Source organism: Mytilus trossulus, chromosome 2, assembly GCF_036588685.1.
Source record: "Mytilus trossulus isolate FHL-02 chromosome 2, PNRI_Mtr1.1.1.hap1, whole genome shotgun sequence".
Taxonomy (NCBI): Eukaryota; Metazoa; Mollusca; class Bivalvia; order Mytilida; family Mytilidae; genus Mytilus; species Mytilus trossulus.
Window position 1 is genome coordinate 40,789,345 of NC_086374.1, and position 24,766 is coordinate 40,814,110.

At 31.6% G+C, this 24,766-nt stretch overlaps 2 protein-coding genes across 2 annotated transcripts; one reads left to right on the forward strand and one right to left on the reverse strand.

The window, feature by feature from the left end:
• Positions 1–1,178: 1,178 nt before the first annotated feature.
• Positions 1,179–19,703, reverse strand: LOC134705767 (procollagen-lysine,2-oxoglutarate 5-dioxygenase 1-like). Its single transcript, XM_063564485.1, has 12 exons — positions 19,598–19,703; positions 12,928–13,022; positions 12,576–12,712; positions 12,188–12,302; positions 10,486–10,537; positions 8,951–9,063; positions 8,569–8,632; positions 8,133–8,227; positions 6,504–6,605; positions 5,415–5,546; positions 1,869–1,990; positions 1,179–1,203 (listed from the first exon to the last, which is right to left on the reverse strand). The coding sequence occupies exons 3-12, from the start codon at positions 12,608–12,610 to the stop codon at positions 1,179–1,181; spliced, it is 855 nt and encodes a 284-aa protein (XP_063420555.1). The 5' UTR covers positions 12,611–12,712; positions 12,928–13,022; positions 19,598–19,703.
• LOC134707237 (ankyrin repeat and protein kinase domain-containing protein 1-like) lies at positions 17,945–24,231 on the forward strand. Its single transcript, XM_063566836.1, has 4 exons — positions 17,945–18,053; positions 19,612–20,692; positions 21,362–21,542; positions 22,219–24,231. Exons 2-4 carry the CDS (start codon positions 19,633–19,635, stop codon positions 22,541–22,543), a joined length of 1,566 nt encoding a protein of 521 aa, XP_063422906.1. The 5' UTR covers positions 17,945–18,053; positions 19,612–19,632; the 3' UTR covers positions 22,544–24,231.
• The last annotated feature ends 535 nt before the right edge of the window (positions 24,232–24,766 follow it).

Here is a 24,766-nt window from a genome sequence, read left to right on the forward strand (position 1 = left end):
GATAACTATATTTAACAAAATGAAATAAGTCCAGGTATATGTATGTGGTGAATATATGAAAACTACTTTCAATCATTAACAAATAGACGGCGGTGACCTATAGTTGTTAATGTCTGTGTCATTTTGGTCTTTTATGGATAGTTGTCTCATTGGCAATCATACGACATCTTCTTCTTTTTTCTTTTTTTTTTTTATCTACTACGAACATGTCGATGTCGTTTATATTAAGGTAGATCACCAGTATATATTTTTTGAGACAGAATTTTTTTATAATTTGCCAAAATGAAGATTTAACTATGCTATTTTTCAAGCTATGAGTCGTTGAAAATTGCCAAAATTTGGTTAGTTTGTTCATGAAAAAACACTTTAGTGTGCATAAAAAAAATTCTATGAGATAGAATTTTGAAATAAATTGTGAGAAGAAAGGTTTCATAATATGTTTTAAGAAAATAAAAAGAAAAAATGGTGTCACCGAACTTGTTTTTTTGATACAAATAAATATAAAAAATTTCCCTATTAGCCCAGTATAAATTTTGTACTAAAAGAGTTATCTCCCCTTAAATGGCTCATTTGAAAAAAATGATTTTAAAACCAAAGAAAATGATATTTTGTTAAAATAGTTTGTATAATACAATTAATTAACAAGTTTTCCTTAAATAGAAAAAACTTCTAACAATTGAATTGCAAATCTGTCTCCAAATTTGCAGATTTAGGCAAATAACTAGACCGATTTTGTACTGTGATTTTACAATCCAAGATGGCGGTATACCATCAATCTACCTTAAATCCATCTGCCACTTAATCAATTGAAAGTCGTTTACTTCTGACAGTAGCACCTAACACTTAAAGAAAATACAAAATTAAAACATGTTTCTTCACGTTCAATTCAGTTCATTAATTTAATTTTAAGTCTATTGATGCAAGGCCTTTGATTTGTATGCGTTCAAACTTTTTGGTTTTGTAAACCTTTCATCTTTGGTCTCGCGTCCCCTGGTGGTTAAATTGCCTGAACACACATGTCGTTGATCATATCATACGCATTTTTAAATTTAAGAAAAGTATCAAAGTCATAATGAAAGTTATGATCGTTTGGATGGAATTTGAAATGTATGTTTAATCTAACATTCTGAAAATAAAAAGAGGGGCGGATGATACCAGAAGGACATTCGGCGTATATGTCAAAATCGGTAGACAACGTCATAGCTAAAAAGATAAAAGAGTAATAGTACACAAAACACAACAAAGATAACCGAAGACTGAGCAACACCAAAAATCCAACTGAAATCTTGAGGTGATCTCAGGTACAAACATGCAAGGTAAATACATAATAACGAACCTGTTATGCTCCATGAGATCCTTCAAAGTGTTTGAATCAGTAAGATGAACATGACCTTCTATGGCGAAATAATAAGCACATTTCCTTTGCTTACACATGAGTCTGTAATATGGAACAACATAGTCTTTAGAAAAAAAACAGATTATATCATATTCATCAACATAATACAGATGTAGTATTGGTCATTTCCTAGAATATCATTTTACTAAAAAGTGAAAACACAAAAATACTTAACTCCGAGGAAAATTCAAAAAGGAAAGTCCCAAATCAACTAAATTACTTAATTCGTTTGCCTCTATTACACGTATTGTCTTCAAAAATCAATATCTCTCCGTTTGATATATTTTTTAAATGGCTTTTCGAGTAAACAGTAAAATAACTTTAGATCGAATTTCATTTGATGTGTTTTAGCTGATTTTACCATTTGATACGGGCGATCCATTTTTAATTTTCCTTAAGTTCGGTACCTTATTTATTTTACTTTTTTCCATTTAATCGAAAGACAGAGATTACAATTATCATATTTACTTACAAAGCCCAATTTCTTGCTTGTGAAACGGACATTTTATCTTCATGGTTGACAATTGTCATCGAGTTATATTCCGATCCAACGTTAGAAATGAATATTTCAACATCTTTATAATGGAATTCATCCTGAAATTTTGATCAAATCAAACGTTTACTTATAAAAATATAAAATACAAATCGTTGATCTGAGTAAAAAATAAACCACCATGATAAAAATGTATGTCGGTTAAAATTTCATTGGATCTGATGTTATGTCCCGATATTTGTATACAATGCTAACTCTAAAAAAAAAAGACAAAAAACAACAGTGTTAATAAAATTACAAAAATAAAACTTATGAGCTCAAGCGCAATTTATAATAGGGAAGGCAAACATACACCAGTTCCGGGTGTTATGCACATTTCTCTTGTTCCATTGATGACACTCGTCGTCTTTATCATGACAAGTAAAAATCCCGTGCTAAACTGATATCTGATAGAAAATAACGCAAACAATGGTAAAAGGGATTATGGAAACCACAATGAGACATAGACAGTTTGCATCTTGGTATTTTGCAAGAAAATGTATCTGTCGCTACCAAAATTGTCATCTTTTTTCATGTTTCGTCTAGTTCGAAGCAATTCCTCATTGAAGATATTTAAAATTTGATTTCATTCTAAATATCGATGAAATAAAATGCTGCTTAATTATTCATAAACTCATCATAGATACCAGGACTAAATTTTATATATACGCCAGACGCGCGTTTCGTCTACAAATGACTCATCAGTGACGCTCGAGTCCAAAAAAAATGAAAAAAAGCCAAATAAAGTACGAAGTTGAAGAACATTGAGATCCAAAATTCCTAAAAGTGTTGCCTAATACAGCTAAGGTAATCTATGCATGAGGTAGAAAAGCCATAGTATTTAAAAAAAATCTAAATTTTGTAAACAGTTAATTTATAAATATAACAATATCAATGATAATTCATGTCAGCACAAAAAGTGCTGACTACTGGTCTTGTGATACCCTGGGGGAAATAAATCGCCACTAGCAGTGGCATCGACCCCGTGGTTGTAAATAAACTCATCATAGATACCAGGACTAAATTTTATATATACGCTAGACGCGTGTTTCGTCTACAAAAGACTCATCAGTGACGTTCGAATCCAAAAAACTTGAAAAAAGCCAAATAAAGTACGAAGTTGAAGAGCATTGAGATCCAAAATTCCTAAAAGTGTTGCCAAATACATCTAAGGTAATCTCTGCCTGAAGTAGAAAAGCCTTAGTATTTCAAAAAATTCCATGGTTGTGATTTACAAAAACGAAATACTATTTGGGACTATTTTACTGAGACAAAAAGTATTATTCATGAAGGTATGACTGATTTTCCCAATGTCTTTTTATGAGAAATGGCATGTGACTAAGACTAAAAGAACATATAGTAATACCATTTCTGTGGTCGATCAAATCGTAATGGCGATCATCATCATTATCATCGTATAACCTCTCAATGAAAAATTCTATGTTACCTTACGTATCGCCCTTCTTTTAGTGTTTCCTTTCGTTTTATCGTGGTTTTTTTTCTTATCACTTATTTCTGGGTTGTTTCACACCGTATTTTTCAATATAGACACTCATACAAGCGACATGTTCAGCTAGCTATAAAACAGGTTTAATCCACCTTTTTCTACACAAAGAAATGCATGAACCCAATCTAATTAAAATTAAATCTCTCACTCGCTCATTTTTTAATGCTTAGTCGCTGCTCCCAGGCAGCGACCAAGCATTAAAAAATGAGCGAGTGAGAGATTTAATTTTAATTAAATTTGCATGAACCAAGTCAGGAATATAACAGTTGTTTTTCGTTTGTTTAATTTATTTGCGCTTTTGATTTTGCCATGTGATAAGGGACTTTCCATTTTGCATTTTCCTTGGAGTTTTGTGGTACTTATGTTAATTTACTTTGTTCTAACTTTTGAAGTGTTTGTTGTGAGTAAAACGATGAACTCTTTACTATCTAACATCATCAAGTATCATATGCTTTTCTGTGCAAGGAAAGGGTGTCATTATGAAAAAAGGTTGAACGTATATATGTCTTTCCTACCATTTATGCATGATGAGAGTGAATATGTAATCACGCCAAAACATTAAAACATGTATGTCCCATCTCGGAATGCAAGTTCTTTGACATAAGAATACCAAATTTCCCTAGCTCACATAATTTGTATAGTCACCCTTATGAAAAGAGAAACATTGCTGCAACCTTGCGGCAATCTTTTTAGTTCGCAAGAAGACCTGCAATTTGTACACCAGTGTTCGCCGCTAGCAGCAACCTTTCGGCAAACATATGTAAAAGTTTGCCGCGAGGTTGCTGCAAACTCTTAACTTTGTATATATGAAGTAACTTGGTAAACAAACTTTTAAAGCAGTCCTAAAGTTTACTGGAACTTCGCCGCAAACTTTATAGCATACTGAGCATGCTCCCTGCACTAAAATCAGACTTCCTGTCTTTGAATTTGAAATAGGAGGGAAGTTTTTATGTTGATGTTTTCATGTTAAAAGTAATATAAATGGATGTTATATATGATAGATGTCTGACTTATATATGATTCAATTAGTTCCTGGAACAGGCCATACATCATTGATCATCTCTTTGTAAGTTAATGTAGACAGTTTATGCATGTTTATTTGCTATTATCATGATTATTGGTACAAAAATTATGTCAAAGAACCCCCATTTTGAAATAACAATTGTGATACACTCTTATTGTTTAATCACATTTGTCAGATTTATATTTTAGATATGATTGTATGCCTAATGTTGTAATGCCTTAATCATGTTAATCCAAGTTTCTTTATAATTGGACTTATAAAGACAGATCTGTTCTTGATTTTTTCATACATATGAATCTGTTAAGAAATTAATCAGCTCATTCTGAATTATGCACTGAGTAAATTAATAAATATACATGTACCTAAAAAAAAATTATTGAGGTCACAACTTTAATTTCTCTCTTTCACATTTCTTTAAAAATGTAATTTGATCAGAAGATGAGCAGGTTAATATCAGTTATTGGTCATAATAAGCTATGCAATTTAAATTTTGATCCACATGTGCATCATTTTGAATACGACGTACAGTTTTGAAAGAGAATTAACATATAAAGGTAGTCAAAGGGCATCAAGATCAATTGATTTGCCAGAAGTTCACCGCAAACTATATAAGGCTTTGAAAGTTTGCCGGAAGTTCACCACAAAAATTGCCGAAAGTTCGCCACAAACTATATGAGGCTATCAAAGTTCGTCAGAGGTTCACCACAAATATTCGCCAGAAGTTCACCACAAACTATATAAGGCTATCAAACTTTGCGGCAAGTCTGCCGCAACCTTCATTGGCATGGTAAAAAGTCGCGGTGAAGTTGCCGCAATCTATTTGCAGCAACCTTACCGCAGTGTTTGCGGCAGAGCTGCCGCAACAGTTCGCCAGAAGGCTGATTTTTCAGTAAGGGTGCAACCAGTATCTATTCTGTCATACAACTGTGTGCCATGTGACAGATTTTGAACTTACATGTACATATACAAATAAATTCATTTTTGATTTTGGATAATCAAGATCACCAATCAGTTCCAAAGCCTCAGTAATGAATGGTGTTGGTTCGTCGATAAAAACAGATAACTGAACATTAGGGTAAGCATCTTCCTGAAATAGAGGGATACTTAAATAATAGAAACAATAAATGAAGCGTATTCATAAAATGTTTATTTTTCTTAATTGGCCTTTTTTGTCCAGTTTTGGAACGACGTGATTGCTTTGCGATATTTTCCCATATTATGTAAGTGTGCAACTCTCTAAAGCACAGAGTATATGACAAAAAGACGTGAAAATATTTGTATAACTTTCTATCTTATTTTCAACAAAAACATATGTACAATATCTTGTATAAGTCGATATACCAGATATTCTAGACATAAATTCCTATATTCTATATTTTAGACAACAAGCATACATTTTGAGTGGGGTGTTCACTTTCGCCATAGCTTTCCATGTTTTCTACAGTTTATGTTCAGGTCTTTTTGTTTTGGAAGTATACTGATATTTCCATATTAAGATAAGTTCAAATGCAAAATATTCTTAAGCTTGAAAACGTGTTTGTTTGAAATTAATCATCTGAAAAGTTAGATTAAAGGGTGTTTGAAATTGCCTGGTGTTTTGTCCATGGGGGACACCTATTCGCCGTTTTTATACATCTATTTAAACCAAAATAACTTCAGCTTTAAACAATATTTTTCAAATCAGTTTCATTATAGATGAATAGCATACACTTTTCAAAGGTGTACATAACTGAAATTTAGGGCAATCAGTCAAAGAATTACCAAGAAATACTTCTTTGAAATCGTGTTATTCTATCAGGAAATTGGCCGAAAATCGTTGTCCGTTTTATGGTCATTTGCGGTAAGTGCCGCAATTGTGTCGTAGTTTTAAAAAAAAATTGTAGTTGTATGAAAAACTATTTTACCGGCATATTTCTTCCATTTCAGCCATCCTTAAAGTTTTTACACCTCAAAATCATAAAACGGCGAAATTATGACCCCGGCGAATATGTGCGCCCCACTTTGTATGTGTGTTTTTAAAACAAAAAAAGATAGAATTCTTTACCTCAAATTTCTTTAGATTTATTCTGTTCTTTGCACAAGAAATACATCCTCTACTAGATGTCCACGCACCCGTCAAGTAGTCAGCTATTCTAAGAAATTTACCCTGTAAATAAGTCTTATGAGAAATTTACAAGAGTATAATATTTATAACAGGTTTACATGCATGATCTGTTTTGTCGTCAACATGTTGTTCAGTCTATTGGTAACTTTCAGTATTGAACGTAGTGACAAAATCATCACTGATTAACTAAAACGAAATCATATCTTATAGCAATGCAGTCCTTACGTTGGTTTGGATGATAGTGTGTCGAAGGTCGTACGATGATCTTTAGTTGCTTATATCCATGTTATTTGAACAAGTTTTCTCATTGGCAGTGATAGAACAGCTCTCATTTTTTATTTTGGTATTCCTCATTATATTTTGGTATGTTTCTTAATCTGGCTTAAGTACTACAAATTTAACATAAAAAAAGTTATGAAATATAACTATTAATACGAAGAAATCTACTAATAATATGTTTACCTCATTGCAGTAATAACTACGATATTTTAACCCTTTAATTATTTAAAATTGACAAGTATTACGTCAGTATTGATCCAAAGTTTCCATTTATTTTGTCGTTATATAATAATTCTTTCATTCTTATTTATAATGTGTATGGGTTTATGGATTCTATATAAACCGTTGCACCGTCTGGTTACAAAACATTTGTGACTTACTGCAGCCAATCTTTGCCTCTTACAGCTATAAAATTCGAAAATTGCACAAAATCACCTTTTTATAGGCTATATCGCCAACTTTTAAGTCTATAAATAATGCTCCTATGACGATATTTGCTGCACCTAGCTTTAATGTGTTTGAAATAGATCCGTTGAAAACCAAAGGTGTATCTTACTCATGTGTTCTAAAAAAGTTGAAATTCAAGGCCTTATTTTGCAAAAAGTGAACCTTGTCCTTTGATCTTGTAGAGAATGCAGAATTAAAACATAATAGTGATCGAAATTCCAACAACTTACCTCTTCGTCTGGTTCCTTGTAAATAAAACAAGTGATTGAAAAGCATTAAATGGTAAATATTTCAGTAAAAAACATAAAAATATTTTTTAAATACGGAGTTTGTTTTATAGAGAATAAAACCAGTGGCACTACATTTCGCCCACGAATGGTTTTATTATGGTTGATAAAATACTTTCTTTTTGTTATATTCTTTACTTTTAAACCAAATCTTTGGTTGGGCGAGTGATGGTGCAACATGTCATATCATAAAAGATGTCGAAAAATTGACACATTTCCAGTGAAATGCATTATATTACTGTTTCAGGATTATACATTTATGAATAACGAAGCAAATTTACAACTGCTCTTATATGACTTTCAAAAATATTACTTTTTGCAAAACATTCACACAATATTTACTCAAACAATTCAATAGTGATAATAAAATCTTATTGGAGTTCATAAAACTTTTAAATCATTTTATCAAAATGTGTCTTCGACCTGTATGTAGTTCTTGGTCGTTGTTTTTTTTAACAAATTTACTGTAAAAACAGTTTCAAATGTCAAAATATCCTGATGTTATTTTTGAAAAACAATTATTATATTGCTAACAAAATTCTATGATATATGTTACCTTAATAGGTCCACTGTCGTAAATAATAACTGGTCTTGTTGTAAATCTCCTGTTATATATGTAATTGTAGTCTCTATGTTTCATCTCTAATGTTTCTGTAAAACAGAATTCAACCTTTTAAAATCGAGTCTTCCTGATAAAATTGGCACAAAAAAGGAGATTTTCAAAAGTAGACAAAACAAAAAATAAAAACAAAAAACAAACAGAAAACGACAAGCCTTTGTGTCCATTTGACACCTTGTTACTTTTTTTTATTATGTTCAGTTAACTTCGAAACTTGGGATATGTTTTGGTATGTACACTACATATTGTTATATCCGTTAAAGAATAACAAATAAATAAATAAATTAGGAGTTGTTTCTATAATTATAATTCAGTTTTTTTCAATATAAACTATTCATTTTGATATTAATATTAAGATAGAGCTATAACTAACCTTTGTTTACACGCATGTTTTGAAAAAGAGACGTCTTCCTGTCAAGCTTTATATTCCATTTGCTCTGAAAATAGTCTTTGAATTTTAAAGTTTTCAAAATATTGCAAATGTCTTAACATATGATACGAAACTTGTATATATTTTCATATGTTTTATATAACGTTAAACGCTTATTCATTTATCTTTTTCGATAATGAATAAAATTTCTTATAAAAAAGATAAAAGAAGAAAAAGATAACGTATCTTATTTCAACATTGAGTTCACAAGAGTTAGTGTAAAGATCTGTTCTTGATACAGACGAACTTTAAAATTTCATTATATCAAAATGTATCTAGGCTATTCAAATATAATTAGTATTATACTCCTAAATATACAACCTACTCGAAGCTCGTTGTCAACAAATATTTCAGAATAATACAATTGGTCACTTTCCATATCATTTATCTGTCGATGATTCACCATGTTGAATATCTCTTTCGCATATCCAATAAAAGCTGGAACAGAAAATAAGAAAAAAGTAAAATCACAAAAATACGGAACTCAGACGAAAATCAATTTGGAAAGTCCATAATCACATGGCAAAATCAAAAAACAAAACGCATCAAAAACGAATGGACAAGAACTGTCATATTCCTGACTTGGTACAGGCATTTTCAAATGTAGAAAATGGTGGATTAAACCTGGTTCTATAGCGCTAACCCTCTCACTTTAATAACAGTCTCATCAAATTCCGCTACATTTACATGATGCGTTAAATAAACAGTCACAATTAATAAAATAGTCAAAATATGGGTACATCAGTCATCATCGTTTAACAATTTTAAAAGGAACAATTTAACAGGACACAAAAACATCTACTATCTACGAACACATGGATTGATTTGAGTGTCTGACGTCAGAAAACCGTGTTATACACTAATAGCAATCACGTGACATATGCGATTTATCTAATAGCTCGAACTACTCGCGGTAACAGCCCGGTACATTAGAGGGCCATGTCAAGTGGGTGATAAACATGTCGGTTTCTTTACGATTTTATCATTTTTCTCTGATCGAACTGCTATCCCGGGGATGATAATTTTGTATCAAGCAGAGTGTTCACTCTCCTTCTAATATAACCTCCTTGCTATAATCAAGAGAGGATTCGGAATTTTAGTTTGATGCTCACAACGTATTGAATATTTCAATACCTGGTGCCTTTTGTTATTCATTTTGCTATTATTCATGTGTTTCTTTGTCTAATATGTTTTCCTATTAATTGTATTGTAGTCCTGTAATGTTATGTTGTCATTTTCATGTTATATTTAACATTGCCATTAAAGAGGGAGGTTTGGCATGCATCAAAAGCAGTTTCAACCCTCCATTTTTTCTTTTTAAAATATGTCCTGTACCAAGTCAGACATTTATGGCCATTGTTAAATTATTATAGTTCGTTTCTGTGTGTGTTACATTTTAACGTTGTGTCGTTTGTTTTCTCTTATATTTGAGTGTGAATTCGCATTACTATAAGACGTTTCACCGTACTTTTCTACCCCAAATTCATGTGTTTGGTTTTGATGTTATATTTGTTATTCTCATTGGATTTTGTCTAATGCTAAGTCCGTTCCTGTGTTTGTTACATTTTAATGCTGTGTCATTGTTCTCCTCTTATATTTAATGCGTTTCCCTCAGTTTTAGTTTGTTACCCCGATTTTGTTTTTGTCCATCGATTAACGAGTTTTGAACAGCGGTATACTACTGTTGTCTTTATTCAAAACAAATAAGAAAATAAAGATAGGATAACAAAATTGCATGGCATACGGTTTTGATAAGCAGAGATATGGAAACCAGGGTGTATAAAAGAAGAGACATTTGCATTAAAGCAGATCTATGTAAAATAAATTCAATACTATAGACAAATTGTGTATCAAACAAACCTCCTGCACTAAGAAATCTATTGTCAAATGTACCAACGGAAGGATATTGTGACTGAAAATATCAAAATCGTGAATTATCGTCAACATAACAAAAGTTGAAGAAAAAAAAAAGAAGATCAAATACATATATATATGATGTAAAGAACTTTGTTCTTCTTCTTCTTCTTCTTCCGAATACGGGAGTAGACTCCTAGGTAGGAGTGTAAAACTTCCCGGAACTTGTGTGCTATGTACATATGGACTTAATTTAAAAACAATATGACAAAGAAAAATCGTTATCAATAACATATATACATTATGTACAGTGGCTTTAAAGTTTAATAAGTTGCTGTGGATCCTTCAAGTGTTAGAGTGGATATGCCACTTTTGAAGGATTCCAGGGTGTCAGACATACCTATTGCTTCAGGTTGTGAGTTCCAGTCCGAAATAGTACGAGGATAAAATGAAAATTTATAGAAATCTTTATTTGTGGATATTTGCCTAAATTTATGTTTCCCCCTAGTGCGTCTATCAGAAATTGTTAAGTTGTCCTTAGGAACTTCCACTAACCCCCAATTTATTTTATACAGCATAGTTAATCTAGCCTTCTTCCTTCTAGATTCTAAATTTTCCCATTCCAATGATTTTATTAAATTTGAAACTGCTCCAGGTGATCTGTCTTTATAATCATTGAAGACAAACCTGGCTGCCTTACGCTGTACCTGCTCAACCTGAGTGATGTGTTGTTTTTTGTACGGATCCCAGACAGGGGAAGAGTATTCGACGACCAGACGGACAAGTGATGTGTACGTAAGGTTTTTAACCTTACGTGTGCAGTTTTTTAAGTTCCTACGAAGAAAACCTAAGGTCTTATTTGCCTTACAAGTAATATTGTCAATATGCGTTCCCCAATCAAGATCATGGCTTATAGTTACGCCTAAATATTTGCTGTCTTTTACTGCTTCTAAAATATGATTATGTAATATATAATCAAAAGTTGAAGGTTTACTTTTTTTAGAAATATGAATTACATAACACTTCTCAGGATTAAAATTCATTTGCCAATCCTCTTCCCATTTTACTAAACTAGACAAATCTTTTTGAAGTAATTGTGCATCAGAACTATTATTTACATTTCTATATAATAAACAGTCATCTGCAAAAAGTCGTGCATTGCAAGTTACATGTTCGGGTAGGTCATTTATAAAGAGTAAAAATAATGTTGGGCCTAAAACTGTTCCCTGAGGGACACCAGAATCAACTGCTAATTTTGAAGATTTTACACCGTTTAATAGTCCTTGCTGTTGCCTGTGAGCTAAAAAGTCATTTATCCAATTTAAATTTTGATTTCTAATACCATTGTTTATTTAATCCAGATTCCAATTCAAAAACGCTACTCAATTGTATTAATCTTAAAATCTGTATACTTTTTGGTGATTATTAAAAGTAATATTTTAGAGTTATTGATTTTTTTGTATTAAAAAAAGAGGGGGTTTCACAATTCACATGTCGCGCCGAATCTCAAAACTGATTTATGATTATTGCTTAATGCTTTACACACTACCAACTTATATTAATCTATTAATCTGTATACTTTTTGGTGATTATTCAAAATCTAATTTTAGAGTTATTGATTTTTTTTTATTGCATAAAACTTCACACATGCACAAGACGATAGGCGTATCACTTTTATATGCCCTTTGTTCATAGTATATGCAATTACATTTAGTTTGTTCTTAGGCCAACATGAATTATCGGTAGCAAAGACGATACGGGCATCAAAACTCTTAAATTTCTTTAAAATTTCCATCGACGAATCCAAAATGACAGAGTCTGGACTAAAAGAAAATAAGTACAGTTATACACAAATGAAAAAAAACATAGCAAAAAACAAAACTTTTAAACAGTTTGTGTGAAAAAAAATCACGAACTTTGTCTGTCTTAATAAGTATATATCACCATTACATGATGTGTATTGTTAGAAACACAGCCGAATGTCTTCTATTTTGATCATTAAACAAAACTTTAAAAAAAGTTCGAATTTTTTTATAGATTTAAATTGCCTTTTATTATGTCACAACAGAAATAATGCCGTTACAGACAAGACTCACCCATCAGTGATCAAAATTACAAGATTTTCTTTCATGGCATACTCTCCAAGATTTTCTTTCAATACGTTTACTTTATAACCACCTTCTGTATACACTACTGCATCATAGTTTCTCCATGGCTGCTGAATGTCGAAAACCTAGTGCGAAGAAATACATTTTGTCATAGTGTTTTTTTCAGAATTTCAACACAATCCATGTCAAAATTGGCAATTTTAAGAGAACATATCTGATTATATTCTAGCCCGGAAAAGCAAATATTTAATTTTGCGGCTCTGGAAGAGGTGTCTAAGGATTTATTGATATCAATTTGTCCAACTGTAACACTTACTAAGAATAATGATTATACTCATACCTTGTATTTTATTTTGTTTGTTTCTGCAGACAATTCATATCTTCTTAGTTTTTTTGCATCTGTTACTCCTGCTGTTATTACCACAGCCAATAGCTCTGAAATTATCAGAATAAACTATAATAAAATTTCAATAATGACATAACTGACCAGTACATAGACATGACGGGATTTTTTTCGGAGTCCTTTAAGGCTTATTTCAAAATTGCTATATGGTCCCCATGCAATACCTACCTAAAGAATGTTGAAATAAGGACTTGTGGTATAATTGCCGTTGAGACAACTTTTCATCCAAGATCAAAGGATATTGATCGTTTTGATACCAGTTGCTATGTCTCAGTGCTACAACATACTATAATTTACTAAAAACAAATACACATGTCAAAATGCATCATCCATCTCTGAAAAAAATATTTAATTCTCAATTTGCAAATAAAAAAAAACAAGGGACCATTAAAACCATACACGGAAGGATATGGTGACGGTTGCGGTTTGTGAGTACACATTCGCATCCGTATTTTCCTGACCAGTCAACAGACAAAGAAGTACAGAGTTCGATGTTTTGGTGTATATTCTCTGTCAGCAGATTTCTTAATCAGCAGTTTAACTTCATTAAGCTACAAGAATCCTCTGGCATCTTTTTGTTTTGTTTTACTTCTACATGTGTTTTGTCTACAGAGATATACACGCATAAATAGATATGAGCGGAAACTGATTACCAAAGTAGTATTATTCTTGGCCTATTCAGCATAAACTTGTACCAACTGCAAGCGTCTAGTAAGTTTCTTACAATCAAACTTATGAAATCATTTTAATATATACTGCATGGAATATAATATCTCTGAGGTTGTATAACTTATTTACGTTTGAAATAATAGCATATACTATTTTCTCTGTTGTCTTCTCATGCATGTAGTTTATGTACTTTGGTTTTGGTTTTGCAGATTCAAGATTTTCGAGAGAAAAAATATGCATTCATTCATTCCTTCAGAACCTGTGACTACTATACTATAGTATAATATTCCCAGTTCAGAACACAACAATGAAGACAAAAACTATATCATATCGAATCTGTGAATACTACTAGATGATAAATGTATTATATTTCGTGCACAGAATAAACAATGTTTCCTACATGAAATCGCTGTTTTCTTTTCGCGTTTTTTTAACCACATCACCGGAAACCTTCTGTATTTTATGGTAGTCTGTTTTCATATCTATTTCATTTTCAAGACATCTTATCAAATTAAGAAAATATGTAATTTACTAATAAAGTAAATAAGATGTCTTATATAATTTCAACTACACCTTATAAACTACATACAATATAGCTATCTAAAGAGGGGGTATCCAACATAGTCAACATTGACAAGGGCTTTAGCCAGAGGGGAATTACCATTGGCAATTTGGGTATCCCCCGACATACGATCGTAATTGTTCTACCATATCAAACAACTATTGGGCAATGGATAATTAGGTTAATTGCCGGCGATGAACGAATAATCATAAGTTTTTCACCGGACGGTTATTTGGCAAGGTCATTCACATGTCGATTTTGACGAAAATAACCGAATGAATTCACACAGCATGATCTTTGTTGGTAAATGAATTTACTCAATTATACTGTGAGGTATAGTTATACAAGATGTCTCATGAATTATTTGCCCGAAACATATATCTTTCAAGCATGCTGAATTTTGAAATAAAAACAATTTGAAAACAAAACCAATTTTTCCACATTTGTCGAAACATTCGAATTTTATAATGTATTTTACTATTAGTAGCAATTAAACTTATTTCGTGTGAATTGTTTAAAATTCTTATCTCTCTGAATATATCAACAAAGTCATCATTGGAAACGTTGCTATACTTATCATAATTTCTTACAGTATTGAAGATGGGACTTCTGGACATCTTTACGCTTATCATTATACCGCACATACAATAAAACTGTTATTTTAAAAAAAAAACCCGTTATTTCATATGTACCAAGGGAACAATTTGGAATTCCCTATTATTTCGGTTTTTTTTAAATACTAACACAAAAATTAGAATTCCTATTAGAAATCAAACTTCTATTGGTGTGAGCTGTTTCAAATTCTGTTCTATCTGAATATGAATATAGGTCTTATCAACGTCATCATTGAACACGGTGTCGGACTGGTCATCATTCAGGACATCATTACTTTGCGGTGTTGAAGTTCTTACTTCTTCAGGTCTATGACGCGTTAAACATTATCCTGGATACAAATTAAAAACGGGCAAAACTAGGGGAAAAACAGAGGAAGATTTCTTGGCTTCAGAAAAATGCAAACTTACCTATATCTGAACTAACAGCAACACACAAATCAAATATCAAACCAAAAATACATATGCAGAAATTATCCATTATACCCTCTTTCTATTTTATAAAAACATACGTGTATTATCTTATGATAGACAATTGCAACATATTGTTCGTTTTATATGAAACATATTTTTACTATTGAAAAGATGTTACCACAAACGTAAGGCAAGAAAATGATTGTATATTAAACATGTTAGATGATTTCAACATTTCATTAATTTATTTTGTAAACTGTTTTACTCACGTTACAATGAGTAGTGACGTTCTCTTGTTGATAAGGTATATTAAAGACTGTGGACGCCAATAATCTGATAATGTTAGGAATATTCACAAAAATTGATCTGACATTACAAATTGAAATAAAGCGTATTAATTATACTGGTTTCTACATGATGAGTTAGGTAGATAGAGAGATATTGCAGTAATGTTAAGAAGTAAACTATGCTTTATTTTCATTTTTTTATGCAACATATTAAAAAAAATGACAATGCAATGTGAAACTGTATCGGATGAACTTATCATTTTTTTTTTAATTCTAATACTATGTATTCAGTCGGTGCGCATTTTCGTAGACTCGTGCTGGGCAAACAATATTTTTGGTCACAGAGAATTGTTTTGGATAGAAAAGTATAGGCCCTACATAGGTCATTATAAAAAAAATCATGCAAATGTCTGTTATTTGGTTTTTTTAAGTCACAGACATAGACATGTATATAAAAAATAACACTTGAATATGTTAAATATGAATGTTTTGTGATACACTATAAACAGTTTACAGTATGAACTGTTATAAAAAAATCCTTAATGATTTCTGAAACCCTTGGATACAGAGAGAATTAACTGTTTTTTTTTAATTATACCTTTCAGACCTAGAATAGGACTATTATTCATACTATTTTTTATCAGGATTTATCACTATTTATAGAATTTTGATACATACAAACAGTTTTTTTTTAATGATTTAGGAGGACTGGTGTATGTTGGTTTTATAGTTATAAAAATTCAGAAAAAGGAAGAGTCTCATTTTTAAGTCACTGGTGTAACCAAAAGGCAAATTGGTTGGGTAAGAGTTATCTTTCTCAAGATATTAGCATTTACAATAGTTTCTCTCCTAGCAATGTTACCTGTAAGCATGTTATGCACACAAACAAAACAACAATCTAATGTTGAAAATTAGTGAAAAAATGTTAAAAGTAAGTAAAAGCTATTTCGTAAATGAAAATAGTGTCAATGGTGCACCGTCATAAAAATCATTTTCCGTAAGCTTTCCTTATATTAACTTTGATTGAAGAAAAGATGTTGTTTGTAGAAACATGCACCAGGACAACATATAGAATAAGAGAATGGTGCACTTATTTTGCTACTAAATTAAAAAAATATACCTGTAAATCATTGGTGTTACTGTCAATATAATGTATCACCTATACAAATGTTTTCACAAAATGGTGCATGCTTGTATAAACACCAATGACACTATTTAGTAACACTATTGACATTTTTAGTTATTGATGTTATGTTAAATAATTTAGGATTTTAGATATACTGTTCTCAAATTTTATATATCTATATCAAGATTTACCGTGTGTTCAGTTTGAAATTCCGACACAAATAGATGTTTCACAAATTTGTGATTTTTAAATAGAAGGTGTTTTTGGCCACACCTTGTGCATGTGCATTTTTTTTTAAATTTGGACCATGGGTTTATTTGTAAAGCGATGAAGATATTAGAGTATAAGATAAACTTTCACTGATGATGTTTATATTTTTAATTTTTCATTCTTTTTTTATACGACCGCAATTTTTTTTTTTGCGTCGTATAATGCTATCATGTCGTCTGCGTCGTCGTCCGAAGACACATTACAGTGAATGGATCTCTATAAAGTTTAACCAGAAGGTTCAATACCTCTAAAGAAAGGTTGGTATTGATTTTGGGGGTTATGGTTCCAATGATTTAGGAATTAGGGACCAAAAAGGGGTCCAAAATAAGCATTTACGTAGTTTTCAAACAATGACTTGTGTTTATGTATATGAATCTCTCTGAAATTATATCACAAATTTAAATACCATAAATACCATAAAGGGATGGTTAGTGTTGACTCTGAGAGGTTAAGGTTAAATATGTTGGGTATGTTCGGATTTACCTCCCTTACAACTACTTGCAAATGATTTATAAAGAAATGTTAGGTTTTGGATTAAATCAAAATAAGTGGCATGGTAGTAGTTTTCATTTATTTTTTTTCAAATTTCTCAAATTCTTAATTTTTTGAAAAGAAGAAATCTCTAATATCCCAATAGACTTGTGAGATCTTGAAATTGTCTTGTGTCATAAACTCATATTATGTCAAAAATTCTGATCACAATCCAAATTCGGAGCTATATCTTAAATGTTGTGTTCATACTTGTCCCAACTGTTCAGGTTCGACCTCTGCGGTCGTATAAAGCTGCGCCCTGCGGAGCACCTGGTTAAATTATAGCACAAACAAAATGTGTCTTCCAATCTTAATTTCATTTACGAAAAGTAATAGGGTACCAACTTAGTGAACAGTGAATTTATCCCGTTCTGACATACAAATGGTTTTCAGTCGACGTTGCCCCTTATTTTTGTAGTTGTTCTGAATAAAACGGAGGAAAATAAACAGGTAAGCTGTGTAAGAAACTATTTCCGGTTATGAATGTAAACAATGGACCAGCTGATGACAGATGACAGACACGAAATACCCTCCGGGAAAGACAGTACAAAGACAAAAGCAGTGACAATGACCAAGATATTGTGAATATAAACGTATGAATTATATTTTTTATTTGCATTCATCTAAGTTGCAAATAACTCATGCACAATGAACATACATGTATGTTTTGTCAACTTTTGGAGGTGTGAACATGGCCAAATTATTTTTCCAAAAGTTGATGAACTCTAGGATAATATTTTATGCATCTGAAGCCATATCGGCCTTGTAACAGTATAAATTTCATTTACTTTGGTATCCTAACCTATATAGAGCCATACTAAACTATCCTTTACACAAACTCTAAAAGACTATACCCCCCTCGAATATCCCTAACTTTCTTACCCTGAATGTTTCCTAATCCTAACCCTAACTCTTACAGTGAAAGGCTAGCACACAGCGACAATCAGTAAATAGGACAGGCAAAATTTTTCTATTTATGCACTCACATGTCAAGGAAATAAAAAGAGCTGGAAAATAGAAAATAGGACAGATATAATTAATGTTAATAAAAATGCCATGCATACATGTACAATGAAGGATCCCTCCTTTTAATTAAATTGTTTTGATTCAATTAGCAGAGAAAGATATATATATTATCCTACCCTGTGACTATCATGACTATGTTACATCTTTCTCCTGTCAAATTATGACCTTTTTTATATGAGGGGGATAGGACCTTTATTGGGACTCTGGGGTCGGGTGATTTAAGGTCAGGATTTCTGGACCCTTTCAGGATCCAGGAATTCTTTTTTCGAATCTCTGGATGTCTGGATTTAAATTTGGGACCTCAGGATTTTGTGTTTTTAAGCCCAGGAATTTCTGAATCAGGACCCCTCCAACCCCCTCTTATATGACACAAATTAAATTTATCTTGTTTAAATATTTGATATCATTTCTCTTTGTAATAGAAGTTTTAATGATAATTTGAAAAATTCTTTTAAGTGTTTTAAGTGAGTAAATAACGGGCAGAAAAATGAAGATTAGAGAAAAAAGGGGTTAAATTTTTTAAGATTAGAGAAAAAAGGGGTTATTTTTTTTAAGATTAGAGAAAAAAGGGGTGAAAATTAAATGTTTACAGAATAACAGACCCCCCCCCCCCCCCCCCCCCCCCCTCCATCCAGACCCTCATAATTGAGTGACAGAATTAGACCAAATAAACAAATCTGTTAATGATGGCCCTTATTGACCTTCAAGGAAGGCTTTTAGAAGTCTGTTCCTAGTCCTGATAGTCATAAATTCAAAATTATATCTATTACAGTCCCATATACATGTATATGCACTCTGGTAAAATTCTTATTTTATTGGTCTTCTAAGATAGCCTAAGAAACATAGATGATACAATTATGAATAGCTGTACTAGTCATGCTAGTGGTAGCAATTGCTTTTGATGAGGGCCTTTATATCACGTCACTGACTCACATTAAGGGCTCAACTTACATGTACCTTGTTTCTCACTTCTTCAACGATAACCTAAACTTAGCAATGAATGTAATTTCAACACAAAGCAACATAAACACATTTGTGACATACATGTACCATTAATTGTGTATATATATAATATAAGAAATACAATGCACCATTAATTATATAAACTTACATTTGTCCTTTCAGATGAACTAAATTGCTGATGACATGGAAACGAATGAAAGCCTGGAATTGAGATTACTCAAGAAGGTTATTAAAGATGGAAACTTTTCTGAGACAAAAAGATATATAACTCAAAAAACATCATTGAGTAGCTCAGGTATTTGTGAAGCCTTCTTTGAAACTATTAAATCAAAGCAGCAAAAAATATTTGAATATTTTGTTGAAGAAGTAGACTTACTAAATTTAAGGTATTCAGATGAGGAAGGCAGGAGAGCCCTTCATTATGCAGTAGAAGTTGGTAATCTGGATATGGTTAGGATACTCATGAAGCATGGGGCTCCTTTGAATTATTCAGACAACAAAGGGTACCAAGCCATCCATATAGCAACTCAGAATGGAGACACTGAAATGTTAAATTTTTTGATCAGCCATGGTGCTAATGTGTCTAGTGCTAAGACATTAAAAGAAGGATACACACCTCTCCATATTGCAGCTTTGTGCAATCAGCCACAGGCTTTAGAGGTACTTGCTGATGGTGTTGGTTCTTTGAACGTTCAGACCAAGCGTCAGTGTGACTGTTTGACATCTTTACATTTAGCTACTAAGAATGAATATGTAGATATTGTCAAAATTCTTTGTGAAAAGGGGGCATGTTTGGATTTGGCTAATTTAGATGGACGTTCACCGTTACATTATGCTGCTGACAGAGGTAATTTAGAAATACTCAAAATTTTATTAAACCATGGGGCATCTATTAAAATCAAAGATTCCAGTAGAAGAAGTATCTTGCAATATGCTGTTTTTTCAAAGTCACCAGAATGTGTTCAGTTGTTAATTGACAAAGGAGCTGATGTGAATAGTGCTGATTTATCAAACCACACACCTTTAGTGTCAGCAGTAACAGTAGGATCAGCTGATATTGTGGAGATCCTTATAAAACATGGGGCTGATGTAAATGTAAGGCCAGGCCATGAGACCCCATTGCTATTAGCAGCTTCATCGGGGAATATTGATGTGGCTAGAAAGCTTATTTCTGCTGGTGCAAATCTAAAGGCTGTCAATCGTACAAGGGAAACAGTGCTACATAAATGTCAGAAAGTGCAAAGTAAGTTGTTTAATTGAATATAAAGCCTATACAGTCTTATGCAGATTTTTCAAATTGATTTATTCTAACATGCTCGTTTATACATGTATTTACTTAAAATCATATCAATTAATGTATTCAAACTTTGAAATTCATTGTTATGTACGCATGCTCTATTTGAATGTTAACATTATTGGACATTTAAAAAATATACCTCTTAATTATTTAATATTGAAAGAATTGATATTATATAAATTGTAATTAAGGTTCAAATATATAATATACAGTTTATATGCATACATGTAGATAAACATGATATAAGAAGATGCGGAATGAGTGCCAATGAGACTCCATCCAAGTCACAATTTGTAAAAGAAAAACCATTATAGGTCAAAGTATGGTCTTCAACTCAGAGCCTTGGCTCACAATTCATGTATATAGCTATATAGTAAGCTATGTAGGGCCCTTAAAATGACAAGTGTAAAACCATTCACACAGAAAAACCAACAGTCTAATCTATTTACAAAACGAAAAAAGTATGTATATTTTTTACATTGTAAATCAACAGTATATGTTCATAATTTATATTTTTATGGTAAGATCATTTGATGCATCAACATGTATTGTTGACATAAAATGTTTGAATATGTAGGGATGACTTTTTATTTTTATTTTTACATTTATTTAAAGAAGAAAAAAGAGATCAACTGATGGATTTACTAGTACAATCTGGTGCTGAGCTGAATGTGGTTGATGCACAAGGATTCACACCTTTACATACATGTGCATTCCAAACAGCACTGAATAACTTTGCTCTGTCTACTCTGAAGATACTGGTTGAAGCTGGGGCACACTTATCTATAAGAGAAAGGTAACTGAAGTTCAAAACTCTCTATTTTAATTGTTTCAGTATTATTTATAGATATGGGAATACATAATTAAAATATTTTCCATATCAATACATGTAATATAAATAGAAACAGTTAACTTACAGATCTCATCAAGTGTTAGATGATACAGGTCACACTTCAATCAATTGCCCTGTATTGTCAGGTGTTAGGCCACACATAAGGGTCCGTCCTTTAATTTGCAAATGTCCTTTCCTAATATATAAAATTTAAATGACATGCAAGTCAACCTTTACAATCAAGTTTGACTCCTAGGAGATGATGCTATTGTGTATCTTAAAACACTTCTAACAGACTGTCACATTCTTCATTTAGGCTCTACTAGAAATGCTTTGAAATACCCAGGCCATGTTTACTTTAGAAACAAAAAATGTTACTGTTCACACATAATTAAGAAGGTATGAGAGTATAAATTAAAAATGATAAAATGCAAAAATTTATGTTTCCCCCTCTAGATATTTTATGTTGGTTAATGTTATTGTTGGGTTGCTGATTCATTACTGTATACCCCACATCTCCTTTTTTCATATAAACAAAAGCATTAAATACTGTGATCTAGTTGAATTATGCATGAACTTAAGCTCATTGCTGTAAGAACTGTTATTATTCTAACCTGATCTTTTCACTTGTTTTTGTTAGCTCTGGTGTAGCATCTCGACACTCTCCACTTTGTATGTTAGTATGGACAGGATATTTTGAGGCAGGCAAATATCTGATTAACAGTGGATGGAATCTTTACCCTGAAACATGGATGTATTTACCAGGGAAAACCCCTGAACAAGACCAGTTTCACCAGTGGATGAGAGATATATGTAAAGAGCCACCATCATTAATAAGACTATGCAGAGCTTCCATAAGGTATCACTTCATTAGCAGATGCACATTGGGATGTGAAATGTTGAGCTCTATATCAAAATTGGAGTTACCTAGGACTTTAAAAGACTATCTTATGCTGAAGGATTAACTCGGTTGTTATTATCTTACAAGTTATAACTATTGTAAAAATAAGACTGATTATCACTTTTCAATGTAAACAGTGTAAAACAAAAGCAAATGTTTAATCAAATTATTGTTCCTTACTTTCACTTTGAAAGATCAAAATTTGTTTAAGGTTTGTGACGAGGAATTTCATAATCAAATTTGTCATAATTACTGTAAATTGTTTTTAAGAATCAGGTCTGACCCTCTGGAATTGAGATCAGCCACTTCGAAGGATATTTGGTACATATAATTAAGGTGTAAATATTGTATTTGTCTGTCTGACAAGACTTGTATCATAAACTCATCATACATACCAGGATTAAATTTTGTATTTACACCAGACTACATAAGACTCATCATTGATTCTCTAATCCAAAATAGTTAAAAAGGCCAAATGAAGTTCAGAGTTAAGGACCAAAATTCCTAAAAGCTACATTGTATGCCAAATACAGCTAAAGTAATCTATTCCTGAGGTAGAAAAGCCTTATTATTTGAAAAATTCTAAATGCTTGTAAATAGTTAATTTATAAATATGATCATATCAATATATAATAATTCATGTCAGCACAGAATATGGTCTTGACCTCCAGATAGTCATTGTGGTTAGCTTATGAATCCTTACAAAAATCAGCATACAAAAATATCCATGACCTGTCGTGCAACAAGGGTTATTGAGGAACAATTAAACCAAATCCTTAAAATTTAATCATAAGTTTATTTGACCACTAGTACTGTATCATGGAAATAAGGTAAAAGTCATATGGCAGATAAACATATACTTCTATTTCAAGATATCTGAAATTGATTTGTTTATTTGATCTTGACCTCAGTTTCAGAATTTTTTGACCTTTTAACTAATTCAAGTATTAGAGCAAGAGGGACATTTTAGTGTGTCCGCTCCTGTTTTTTGTTGCCTTGTCATATTTCTTAAAACTCATAACGTAACATTGTTATTCCTTTTGGTGGAAGTTTATCAAGTACAATATATTACCGATATGTATGAACAAACCTACTTATTATGTAACCGAAAATAGCTTTGCTATTTACGGTAAAGGTTTGCTTTTTTGTCTTATAAATCTTTTAACACCATTTGTATTTATCAATTTTTTACATGTTATTTATTGATATTAATTTTATGGCCTATTGTTTGTTATCAATTGCTTGTTAGTGCATTTTCCTAGTCAGCTTACATTGAATTAATTTTTATTTCAACTACGCACCAGAAAAATTGAAAGATGGTGTCTTTAACTGAAGTGAGGGAAAAACTGTTGCAGATAGATTTTTGGGACCAAGTGTACAGTTTGTGAATAGTGTTGTGGATTCATAATTATTCATTGAATACCAATTTTCTTGAGTTGGTACAGATGAACCATGAATTTGAATATTCAACAAACTTCAATTTTCTTTATGAATGTATGCATAAATCAAATATCTAAGAAAATTTAATTTCTTCTCAATCCACGAAAATTGGTATCGAAAAAAAGAGTGAATCCATATTAGATTGGTAATATGTTTAATGCTACATCAGGGTGTATTCCTTTATTCAAGTTGTTGCCTTTTTTATATATATTTAATTGATAATTCATACCAATTTATTTTAGTTTTCCTTTATCTTTTAATGTTTTATTTATTTATTTATTTATTCATTATATTAAAATATATAAAACTTTAGTCTATAAATGAGATTTTCATTGTATTAACTGTCTATTTCAAAGACTTAATTCTTTCTATTTTAAATTTGCGTTGTGAGCTTACTTTATAAAAATAAGTAGAAAACAACTGTATGGCTTCAACAATAATCAAAATAAATACTGGACAGTTAATAATTAAAAAAACAAATATGAAAGACAAAGACCACTGAAAAACAGGTTGAAATTATATGGTTGTATGTTGTTGATGTATATCAAACAGTCACATAGACAATATGGTAGAGCTGGGTTATACTCACAGTGGACACTAAGACAGTGAAGAAACTAAATATCAGTTGAAAAGGGCTGAAGTTATCAGATTGGCTTGAAATGCAAAATACATGATTTACCTATCTAAAAGTACTCACAGTTAATGAAAACTACTAGTAGTTTAAAGCATAAAAAATGCATGTACAACCTGCTGTCCAGTGTACTTACATAGGAACATCAACATTTTGGTTTTTGTACATAATCATTTTAGCAATAGGGAATACCTTTACCAAATTTGGACTGCTAAT

Excerpts from the sequence above, each read along its gene's own strand:
- LOC134705767 (XM_063564485.1), bottom strand. The coding sequence starts at position 12,610 with ATGAAAGAAAATCTTGTAATTTTGATCACTGATGG. Across the intron at positions 10,538-12,187 it reads GGCCTAAGAACAAACTAAAT|TCACAATATCCTTCCGTTGG; the intron begins GTAATTGCATAT and ends TGATATTTTCAG. Across the intron at positions 5,547-6,503 it reads TAAATCTAAAGAAATTTGAG|GAAGATGCTTACCCTAATGT; the intron begins GTAAAGAATTCT and ends CCTCTATTTCAG.
- LOC134707237 (XM_063566836.1), top strand. The coding sequence starts at position 19,633 with ATGGAAACGAATGAAAGCCTGGAATTGAGATTACTCAAGAAGGTTATT. Across the intron at positions 20,693-21,361 it reads TAAATGTCAGAAAGTGCAAA|AAGAAAAAAGAGATCAACTG; the intron begins GTAAGTTGTTTA and ends ATTTATTTAAAG. Across the intron at positions 21,543-22,218 it reads CACTTATCTATAAGAGAAAG|CTCTGGTGTAGCATCTCGAC; the intron begins GTAACTGAAGTT and ends TGTTTTTGTTAG.